General features: G+C 46.6%; 1 protein-coding gene across 1 annotated transcript in view; it reads left to right on the forward strand.

Moving 5' to 3' along the window:
- The first annotated feature begins 10,804 nt into the window (after window positions 1-10,804).
- pgr (progesterone receptor) overlaps window positions 10,805-12,533 on the forward strand; it is a 75,879-nt gene continuing 74,150 nt past the window's right edge. Inside the window, exons 1-2 of the mRNA XM_071357943.1 lie at window positions 10,805-11,976; window positions 12,246-12,355. Coding sequence (XP_071214044.1) covers window positions 10,973-11,976; window positions 12,246-12,355 — 1,114 coding nt within the window. The 5' untranslated portion in view covers window positions 10,805-10,972. The remainder of the gene's footprint in view (window positions 11,977-12,245; window positions 12,356-12,533) is intronic.

The following is a 12,533-nucleotide window of genomic DNA, read 5'->3' on the forward strand; positions in this document are numbered from 1 at the left end:
GGATGAGGAGGACTAGGACATCAGTCTGCCAACACCTGAGATGAGGAGGACTAGGACATCAGTCTGCCAACACCTGAGACGAGGAGGACTAGGACATCAGTCTGCCAACACCTGAGACGAGGAGGACTAGGACATCAGTCTGCCAACACCTGGGAGGAGGAGGACTAGGACATCAGTCTGCCAACACCTGAGATGAGGAGGACTAGGACATCAGTCTGCCAACACCGGAGATGAAGAGGACTAGGACATCAGTCTGCCAACACCTGGGATGAGGAGGACTAGGACATCAGTCTGCCAACACCTGAGATGAGGAGGACTAGGACATCAGTCTGCCAACACCTGAGACGAGGAGGACTAGGACATCAGTATGCCAACACCTGAGACGAGGAGGACTAGGACATCAGTCTGCCAACACCTGAGATGAGGAGGACTAGGACATCAGTCTGCCAACACCGGAGATGAAGAGGACTAGGACATCAGTCTGCCAACACCTGAGATGAGGAGGACTAGGACATCAGTCTGCCAACACCGGAGATGAAGAGGACTAGGACATCAGTCTGCCAACACCTGGGATGAGGAGGACTAGGACATCAGTCTGCCAACACCTGAGACGAGGAGGACTAGGACATCAGTATGCCAACACCTGAGACGAGGAGGACTAGGACATCAGTCTGCCAACACCGGAGATGAAGAGGACTAGGACATCAGTCTGCCAACACCGGAGATGAAGAGGACTAGGACATCAGTCTGCCAACACCGGAGATGAAGAGGACTAGGACATCAGTCTGCCAACACCGGAGATGAAGAGGACTAGGACATCAGTCTGCCAACACCGGAGATGAAGAGGACTAGGACATCAGTCTGCCAACACCGGAGATGAAGAGGGTTAGGACATCAGTCTGCCAACACCGGAGATGAGGAGGACTAGGACATCAGTCTGCCAACACCGGAGATGAGGAGGACTAGGACATCAGTCTGCCAACACCTGAGATGAGGAGGACTAGGACATCAGTCTGCCAACACCTGAGATGAGGAGGACTAGGACATCAGTCTGCCAACACCTGAGATGAGGAGGACTAGGACATCAGTCTGCCAACACCTGAGACGAGAAGGACTAGGACATCAGTCTGCCAACACCTGAGATGAGGAGGACTAGGACATCAGTCTGCCAACACCTGAGATGAGGAGGACTAGGACATCAGTCTGCCAACACCTGGGATGAGGAGGACTAGGACATCAGTCTGCCAACACCTGGGATGAGGAGGACTAGGACATCAGTCTGCCAACACCTGAGATGAGGAGGACTAGGACATCAGTCTGCCAACACCTGAGACGAGGAGGACTAGGACATCAGTCTGCCAACACCTGAGATGAGGAGGACTAGGACATCAGTCTGCCAACACCTGAGATGAGGAGGACTAGGACATCAGTCTGCCAACACCTGAGACGAGGAGGACTAGGACATCAGTCTGCCAACACCTGAGATGAGGAGGACTAGGACATCAGTCTGCCAACACCTGAGATGAGGAGGACTAGGACATCAGTCTGCCAACACCTGAGATGAGGAGGACTAGGACATCAGTCTGCCAACACCTGAGATGAGGAGGACTAGGACATCAGTCTGCCAACACCTGAGATGAGGAGGACTAGGACATCAGTCTGCCAACACCTGAGATGAGGAGGACTAGGACATCAGTCTGCCAACACCTGAGATGAGGAGGACTAGGACATCAGTCTGCCAACACCTGGGATGAGGAGGACTAGGACATCAGTCTGCCAACACCTGAGATGAGGAGGACTAGGACATCAGTCTGCCAACACCTGGGATGAGGAGGACTAGGACATCAGTCTGCCAACACCTGAGATGAGGAGGACTAGGACATCAGTCTGCCAACACCTGAGATGAGGAGGACTAGGACATCAGTCTGCCAACACCTGAGATGAGGAGGACTAGGACATCAGTCTGCCAACACCTGAGATGAGGAGGACTAGGACATCAGTCTGCCAACACCTGGGATGAGGAGGACTAGGACATCAGTCTGCCAACACCTGAGATGAGGAGGACTAGGACATCAGTCTGCCAACACCTGAGACGAGGAGGACTAGGACATCAGTCTGCCAACACCTGGGATGAGGAGGACTAGGACATCAGTCTGCCAACACCTGAGATGAGGAGGACTAGGACATCAGTCTGCCATCACCTGGGATGAGGAGGACTAGGACATCAGTCTGCCAACACCTGGGATGAGGAGGACTAGGACATCAGTCTGCCAACACCTGGGATGAGGAGGACTAGGACATCAGTCTGCCAACACCTGAGATGAGGAGGACTAGGACATCAGTCTGCCATCACCTGGGATGAGGAGGACTAGGACATCAGTCTGCCAACACCTGAGATGAGGAGGACTAGGACATCAGTCTGCCAACACCTGGGATGAGGAGGACTAGGACATCAGTCTGCCAACACCTGAGATGAGGAGGACTAGGACATCAGTCTGCCAACACCTGAGATGAGGAGGACTAGGACATCAGTCTGCCAACACCTGAGACGAGGAGGACTAGGACATCAGTCTGCCAACACCTGGGACGAGGAGGACTAGGACATCAGTCTGCCAACACCTGGGACGAGGAGGACTAGGACATCAGTCTGCCAACACCTGAGACGAGAAGGACTAGGACATCAGTCTGCCAACACCTGGGACGAGGAGGACTAGGACATCAGACTGCCAACACCTGGGACGAGGAGGACTAGGACATCAGTCTGCCAACACCTGAGACGAGAAGGACTAGGACATCAGTCTGCCAACACCTGAGACGAGAAGGACTAGGACATCAGTCTGCCAACACCTGAGACGAGAAGGACTAGGACATCAGTCTGCCAACACCGGAGACGAGGAGGACTAGGACATCAGTCTGCCATCACCTGGGATGAGGAGGACTAGGACATCAGTCTGCCAACACCTGAGATGAGGAGGACTAGGACATCAGTCTGCCAACACCTGAGATGAGGAGGACTAGGACATCAGTCTGCCAACACCTGGGATGAGGAGGACTAGGACATCAGTCTGCCAACACCTGAGATGAGGAGGACTAGGACATCAGTCTGCCAACACCTGAGACGAGGAGGACTAGGACATCAGTCTGCCAACACCGGAGACGAGGAGGACTAGGACATCAGTCTGCCCACACCGGAGATGAGGAGGACTAGGACATCAGTCTGCCAACACCTGAGATGAGGAGGACTAGGACATCAGTCTGCCAACACCTGAGATGAGGAGGACTAGGACATCAGTCTGCCAACACCTGAGATGAGGAAGACTAGGACATCAGTCTGCCAACACCTGGGATGAGGAGGACTAGGACATCAGTCTGCCAACACCTGAGATGAGGAGGACTAGGACATCAGTCTGCCAACACCTGGGATGAGGAGGACTAGGACATCAGTCTGCCAACACCTGGGATGAGGAGGACTAGGACATGTTCAGTTGTTGCTAATAATCATTGCCATTTGTCATTTCCAACACCAGTCATTCGTAGCGAAATGAGTCCAACAAACACCAACAACAAACACTATTATCAGTGTTTAAATTCCCAACAAGAATAAACCTTTTAAATTCAATATAATTGTCTCGATGTTTGTCTTTACTATAATATAGTTATTTGTCTTCAAAATACAGCCCTCTACATTGGCCACGTGGTGGCACTGCTGTGACTGTTGTCGAACTCAACCTCAGTTTGTCAGCTTATCCATTCATCCTGATCAGTGGGAAGAAACGAAAGCTGAATCATAGCAGTTTCTTCAAAGTTAATTCACTTCCAGGGAAAAGAAATGTCCGACATGGTGTAATGTTAACGCCGTCCACCTCCCTTAAGCATGTCTCTGTATGGTTACCTCAGTGAGGGCATATTTTACTCCTTCCCACCTTTCCTTTTTACCTCACACACTTGCTGTTCTGTAACACATCTTATTACATCATCAAAAACAGGATAGAAGACAAAACAATTCTAATAGAACTGTATTAAGTTCATCTACAGTCTTCCATTCCTCTTATGCGCCAGATACACTGTTCTGTTCCCAAGTTCATCTACGGTCTTCCATTCATCTTCTGCCCTAGATATACTGTTCTGTTCCCACAGCCCATTATGCTTTGCTGTAACACAAGTCTCACAGATCACCCTGACCTCTCAGGTGGTTAACAGCTCACCCCCTACTCCCCCTCCATACACACACCCACACACACACACACACACACACACACACACACACACACACACACACACACACACACACACACACACACACACACACACACATACACACATACACACATACACACACACACATACACATACACATACACATACACATACACATACACATACACACACACACAAACACACACCAGGACTGAGGCAGTCAATTCAGGAAGTAAACTTAAATTACTTTAAAAAAAAATATATTTTTTAAATGGCATCTATTTTCAATGACTTCTAAATAAACTAAGAAGTAAAAGCTATTTATTTCTAAAGTTTTTTCAATTTTAAATTAAAATCACTTCCGGAATTGACAGCTGTCAATTCAAATTGACCCCAGCCCTGAAACACAACCACCCACCGGTGACTAGAGGTCCCCCACAAGGCTCCATTTCCTCAGCTCTGTCAGGCAGCAGCAGTGCTCTGAACAGGGGGCCACTAGGTGTGCAACCAGTGTGGCTGGCTGACAGCTGACTGCTCAGCTCTGTCAGGCAGCAGCAGTGCTCTGAACAGGGGGCCACTTGGTGTGCAACCAGTGTGGCTGGCTGAGAGCTGACTGAAAGACAGACTGACCCGTGGAAGGGATGACTTTGACCTATGTCTGTCCGGGATGACCTTTACCCCCATGTCTGTCCGATGACTAGAGGCCATCCACTGGCGCCATTTCCTCAGCTTAGCATCTAAGTAAGCCTTGTCTGAGCCAGAACATTCCATAGGGCAGTAGCCTATCTCCTCTTTCTGTAGCATGAGGCAGCTTGATGTACTACCCCTGGAAAGGACGCTAGGTAGTGTTTAGTGCAGACAGAAAGGACGCTAGGTAGTGTTTAGTGCAGACAGATAGGACGCTAGGTAGTGTTTAGTGCAGACAGAAAGGACGCTAGGTAGTGTTTAGTGCAGACAGAAAGGACGCTAGGTAGTGTTTAGTGCAGACAGTAAGGACGCTAGGTAGTGTTTAGTGCAGACAGTAAGGACGCTAGGTAGTGTTTAGTGCAGACAGTAAGGACGCTAGGTAGTGTTTAGTGCAGACAGTAAGGACGCTAGGTAGTGTTTAGTACAGACAGTAAGGACGCTAGGTAGTGTTTAGTACAGACAGAAAGGACGCTAGGTAGTGTTTAGTGCAGACAGAAAGGACGCTAGGTAGTGTTTAGTGCAGACAGAAAGGACGCTAGGTAGTGTTTAGTGCAGACAGTAAGGACGCTAGGTAGTGTTTAGTGCAGACAGAAATGACGCTAGGTAGTGTTTAGTGCAGACAGAAAGGACGCTAGGTAGTGTTTAGTGCAGACAGAAATGACGCTAGGTAGTGTTTAGTGCAGACAGAAAGGACGCTAGGTAGTGTTTAGTGCAGACAGAAAGGACGCTAGGTAGTGTTTAGTGCAGACAGTAAGGACGCTAGGTAGTGTTTAGTGCAGACAGTAAGGACGCTAGGTAGTGTTTAGTGCAGACAGAAAGGACGCTAGGTAGTGTTTAGTGCAGACAGTAAGGACGCTAGGTAGTGTTTAGTGCAGACAGAAAGGACGCTAGGTAGTGTTTAGTGCAGACAGAAAGGACGCTAGGTAGTGTTTAGTGCAGACAGAAAGGACGCTAGGTAGTGTTTAGTGCAGACAGAAAGGACGCTAGGTAGTGTTTAGTGCAGACAGAGACAGTGTGGCTGGCTGGTGAAAGAGGTAACGGACAGACAGACATGGGATAGACTAGAACACATTAGAATACAGTAGAACACAGTAGAATACATTAGAACACAGTAGAACACAGTAGAACACAGTAGAACACAGTAGAACACATTAGAACACTGTAGAATACAGTAGAACAGAATACTATATCACATCGGGAAATGTGCATTGTAACAAAGGGATGAGGTCATCAAGATATCATGTGATCATGGTTTGACCTATAGATGTCCTTTTGGTTCTAAAGATGATTCATCAATAAAGCATCATTACTCGATCAACCATAAGAAAGCACACGTAGATCCATATCTAATTTCTCTGAGGTATTTTGTCTTCTATTTTAAAAGGAAGAACACACTTCCGGATGTTAGTAATATAAACTCCCACCGACACAGGAAGCTCCAGTGATATTTATAGACTTCCCGGATTACACTGTTCTTACATACAGTCGGTGTGTTTTTGTCAATTCAATATAACTTTATCTAAACGCAAAGATTTAGGGTTGTGTCCCAAATTGCACAAAAGTAGTGCACTATATAGGGAAGAGGGTGCTACGGGCCCTGGTCAAAAGTAGTACACTATACAGGGAAGAGGGTGCTACGGGCCCTGGTCAAAAGTAGTACACTATACAGGGAAGTGGGTGCCATTTGGGACTCATTCATGATATGACATGTGGAGCTTTATTGTGGGGGTGTGAACCTGGGACCACCGTTCTCCCTAACACATGAATGGTTATCAAATGGAAGTCCGGTTGCCATGGACACCAGATACAGTGCCAAAACATGCTACTAGACGAGAAGAAAATAACGTCTTTTGGTCACCTCGACCGTTAAAAGCTCGGGATTCGCCTATCAGAGACGCATATCTCTCCAAAGAAAAACATAAGGGGGAAGAATAATACATCCCATAATGAGAACAATTCTGATGCGAGAACATTTTAATAAACAGTAAGTTGCTGTGACTATCCGTTCTGATAGTATTGGTCTAACGTGACGCAGGAGATAGGCTCAAGGCCCGTGGGCGCATCACAAACACCACGGCAACAATATTCAAACTTCACTTTTATAATTATAAGCCTTTCTCCTAGTCATATACAGTCCACTTCCAGTATCTGCTGTCGTTGAAAACCACACATTTTTTTTGAAAACCCAGAGACATAATAACAGCATAATAATATTCAGGAAGATCACATTAAAGCAAAGAGAGTGAGTTTCGTAATGACTTGATTATGTCATGATTAGGGCCCAGAGGTTTTCCCTGGTCAGGCCCAGACCATAGATCTACAGGTGTAGCAGGAGACACACAGTACTACATAGAACCATTATAGTACTGTATTCCACATCAGGTAACTGATGGAAGCAGCAGAATCAGATTTCTTTTTTAAACGGATAAAAAATACAACTTTTGGAAGAGCGGGGACTGTGAAGACACAGACACACATATACATGATAAGACAAGCACTCTACACACACGTACACGTGGATGTTGTATTGTAGATATGTGATAGTGGCCTGAAGGAACACACTGAATGTGTTGTGAAAAGTGTTATGAATAATAATGTCGTAATATTTTAATTGTATACAGTATATGCTGCCTTAATGTTTCTGGACCCCAAGAAGAGTAGCTGCTGCCTTGGCAGGAACTAACAGGGATCCATAATAAACCCCAGGAAGAGTAGCTGCTGCCTTGGCAGGAACTAATGGGGATCCATAATAAACCCCAGGAAGAGTAGCTGCTGCCTTGGCAGGAACTAATGGGGATCCATAATAAACCCCAGGAAGAGTAGCTGCTGCCTTGGCAGGAACTAACAGGGATCCATAATAAACCCCAGGAAGAGTAGCTGCTGCCTTGGCAGGAACTAATGGGGATCCATAATAAACCCCAGGAAGAGTAGCTGCTGCCTTGGCAGGAACTAATGGGGATCCATAATAAACCCCAGGAAGAGTAGCTGCTGCCTTGGTAGGAACTAACAGGGATCCATAATAATGAAGGTGCCAGGTGTGCCAGGTGTGCGCGACGATCCACGGTCCGGGGCCTCCAGAGACAACCCACGGTCCGGAGCTTCCGGCAAAGACCCACGGTCCGGGGCCTCCAGAGACGACCCACGGTCCGGAGCTTCCAGAGCTGCGTCCAGAACCAGAGCCGCCACCAAGGGTAGATGCCCACCCGGACCCTCCCCTATAGGTTCAAGTTTGCGGCCGGGAGACCGCACCTTTGGGGAGGGGGGGGGGGGGGGGGTGTACTGTCACGCCCTGACCTTGATATCTCTGTTTTTTCTATATATTTTGGTTAGGTCAGGGTGTGACTAGGGTGGGTACGCTAGTTTGTATGTCTAGGGGTGTTGTATGTCTAGGGGTTTTGTATGTCTATGTTGGCCTGATATGGTTCCCAATCAGAGACAGCTGTTTATCGTTGTCTCTAATTGGGGATCATATTTAGGTAGCCATTTTCCTCGTTTGTGTTGTGGGATCTTGTCTATGTATAGTTGCCTGTCTGCACTAGTCGTATAGCTTCACCTTTCGTTCGTTGGTTTAGTTGTTTTTGTTTAGTGTTTCATTCAGTAAAAGAGAATGTATGCATACCACGCTGCGCCTTGGTCTCATCATTACAACGACCGTGACAGAAGATCCCACCAACAATGGACCAAGCAGCGTGTACAGGAGGAGTGGACTTGGGAGCAACGATCGTGACAGCTACAAAACATTTCCATACAATCAACAGCTGTTAGATAATGTAGCGCTATAATAATAGCCACCTCATATCTGACAGATGGCTAGAGCTGAGCTGGCTGTGGTAGCTAGCTACTAACGTTAGCTAGCCAATTCATGCACCTCAGTTGAGAAGGGATGAAACATTGGCCAACGTTGCATGTCAGTTACACTACTAGCTCAGCACCGGGAATAAACATTAGTATATTTTTCTGTTAAGTCAAACAGCAGTTACCTTGCCAGCTACATCAGTCAACTAAAGAGTAGCCAGTTTCTGCTCTGCTTGCTTTTACAACTCGGAGAAAGAGTGCAACACATACACACTGACAGCAGCTGCCTCCGTTGCTCTCCCGTGCCGGTCCAGCTAGCATTTCAGAAGCGTTGCCTTCACACAGCCTGCTATGTGGTGTTTGCATGGTCCTAAAGCATACCGATGCCTCTTTTTGTATCACAGTGCAATGATAAAACTGGGGGAGACAAAAATGAACATTTTCAGAATGTTGGGGGTCATGACCCTCCTGTCACCAGAGAAAGTTGCAACCCTGTGACGCACTGAGCTCTCTTCCCATCAGAAACACAATCAGCATGGATACAAAGAGAGTCGGACCCACCGGCTCACAGCCACACAGATAGAGCCATTGACATGGCAAAACCAACAGGGGGTTTCACGCTATACAAAGGCAACAGCGGAATACATCTTACAAAGCAATCTTCTCCAACCCTGAACAGCAGATGTTGCTTAAAGAGATATTATAATATATCATCATAAAAAGTCAAGATATCCTTTTTGAGATGTTGTTTAATATTAAATAATATTATTTAATAATAAATAATAATAATAAAGTAATATTAAAACCTCAGATTAGATAATGTCTCTGTTCTCCCTGGTTATATTAAAACCTCAGATTAGATGATGTCTCTGTCCTCCCTGGTAATATTAAAACCTCAGATTAGATAATGTCTCTGTCCTCCCTGGTAATATTAAAACCTCAGATTAGATAATGTCTCTGTTCTCCCTGGTAATATTAAAACCTCAGATTAGATAATGTCTCTGTCCTCCCTGGTAATATTAAAACCTCAGATTAGATAATGTCTCTGTTCTCCCTGGTAATATTAAAACCTCAGATTAGATGATGTCTCTGTTCTCCCTGGTAATATTAAAACCTCAGATTAGATAATGTCTCTGTTCTCCCTGGTAATATTAAAACCTCAGATTAGATAATGTCTCTGTTCTCCCTGGTAATATTAAAACCTCAGATTAGATAATGTCTCTGTTCTCCCTGGTAATATTAAAACCTCAGATTAGATAATGTCTCTGTTCTCCCTGGTAATATTAAAACCTCAGATTAGATAATGTCTCTGTCCTCCCTGGTAATATTAAAACCTCAGATTAGATAATGTCTCTGAGTGGAAAATGTCGAGGGTTTCCCCCCCTCTTGCTCTCAGCCCGTCTCCTAGATACAGTATAGGCAAACACCAGCCCTCGTAAATTATCATTACAGGAACTTAAATAAAGAACATGGGCTACTTTGCTGGTTTATACAAATACAAATTCCCCAAAGAAAGTTGATTAAAGTAATGTGTTACGACTGTGATATCATTACAACTCAGCATCAAAAGGTAATTTGATCCTATTTTTTTTTATGTTTCTTATTTTTTAACTTGAAGGGCAAGAGCTGCCCCTATTTGCCCTTAAGCATTTTCAGTTTTAACACAGAAATAGAGGTGTGTAACTATGTGTTTTAATCATGAACCATCGATAGTCTGTGAAGTGCCACAAGGCATAATTTTGCCATTCAATGAACTACCCTGTTATCCTTGGCTGAGCTCTCTTTCCCTCTCTCTTTCTCTCTCTCATGCTACCCTCTTTACCCTGGCCAACCACTTGCTTATTGAAAAAGGAAATGGAGATATCATCATTATTGCACATCATCTGTTGCTGCTAACCATCCCGTGTAGTCTGGTCCCAAATGTGTTCGTAAATGTCTCGTCAAATTCAATGACCATTATCATGCCAGTCATTAACCTAATGAGTTCTACCGCATTGCCGGTGTGTTTTGGACTTTAAAACCCCTTTTAAACATTGATTGAGCCATAGACGTATGGGTTGTACCATTGGAATCCTCTATATATATACAGCAAGCCAGTGGTAGCTGCACAAGCAAAGCATATGCTCATATCTGAACGGATCGAACACTACAGGCACAGCCTGTCACAACGCGGAAAAGCATTTTGGGAAGGTCTTTCTTTGCACCAAGAGACACCACCCACTCTAGTCTCCTCACCGACTGACAGGGACTCTGACCGACTGTGTGTCGTGATTTCTGTAGCTTTGACAACATAATGGAAAATAAACACACAACAGACAGGATGGACACAGCGAACACATTGAGCTCAGACGTCACAGACTCCAGTAAAAGAGTAAGTCATTTGATGGAGAAGTGTGCAGATGTAGGATTTGGACAGCCTCGGAAATTCTCTAAGGAGCTACAGTCTCAAGTCTGCACGTCCTCCGTAGTGCGTAGTTTTGGAAACGTCGGCACTTTGTGCGCTGCTGCGTCTCCTTGCTCAAGCAACAACAGTGCCATGTTCAAAGACTGTACTGTCAGAGATAACGCCTCACTTATCAATAAAGCTTTCTATGACCGCTCGGACCCTGTGCGCTGGACGGAGGTGCGTGGTACAGAGGGAGTGAAGGAGTCCATGTTACCGCAGCCGGCCCCAACAGTAACTCACGAAAGTTTGCAGAGAGCGGCTACGAACATGATATCGACGCCCAGTTCAACCACAGCCACCGGGGTTTGTAGGATCATCAAAGATGAGAAGGAGCCGTCGCTAATCATGGAAACGCCGTGTCCCGATTTTGAACTAACGGCCAACATCCCTACCCTCGAGACCTGTTACGACAGCCAGAGGAAACAACAACATATAGATTTAATGGATGATTCGTCTTTCCCCACCTCCGCGCCTGGACAACAGCACCAACAAGTACTATTGGACTGTTCTCCGAACTTTCTAGTCGACTTGAATCAGAACGACCAGATGTCGACGGTTCCCCAGGTCCGTACAGACTCGCGGGGTGTTTCCTTTCCTACTCATCCCGGTAAGGGCATGCTGAGTTTTGACGTAATGAGCAGTAACGGACAGGGTCCACAGCAGCATTTGATGATTTATAAGAGTGAAATGCCTAGATGGTCCATTCAGACCTCTCCTACTCATTCCCCGTTCTGGTGCCAGTCCAGCGGGGTCTCCGAGGACCAGTACCCACACCATGGCTACTCCTCCCCGGATGGAATTCACACCTCAGCCCTGCTCCAGAGGTCCCCGACCTATACAGGATATGGCGGGTAAGATTAAAGCATTATTTAAAGTATAGCTGACCATAACCAGTGTAAAAGTCTCAGCATCTTTGAGTTAATTTAAATGAGTGTTTTTATATTCATGCATTCACTTTTTATTTATTTTTTGCCCCAAAATGAATCTGATTTGATTTGATTTGATGAGCTTGTTTTACTATTTCTCCATTCGCCTCCATTCGCTGTGATATCAGTGTGTGCCAATGTTGTCAGTGTAAATATCGCAATGGCTCATTTGTGTTTATTCCCTGGTTTTGCAGTGTTCCACCCCAGAGACTATGTATGATCTGTGGGGATGAGGCATCAGGGTGTCACTACGGGGTGCTCACGTGTGGAAGCTGCAAAGTGTTCTTTAAACGAGCGGTCGAAGGTAAGCAACATCATATCAGACGATTGGAACAGTAATATGATACGGCGTGGAGATTTCACTTGGACAATTAAAGAGTGACCACCGGTTGAATACTCCCATGGTACTATGGGAGGAGGATGTGGTTGAGAGGAAAGGCAAATTATGAAGTTTCAGGAAGAAAATAAAAACGTTTGTGGTT

The sequence above is a fragment of the Salvelinus alpinus genome, chromosome 21 (assembly GCF_045679555.1).
Source record: "Salvelinus alpinus chromosome 21, SLU_Salpinus.1, whole genome shotgun sequence".
NCBI lineage: Eukaryota > Metazoa > Chordata > Actinopteri > Salmoniformes > Salmonidae > Salvelinus > Salvelinus alpinus.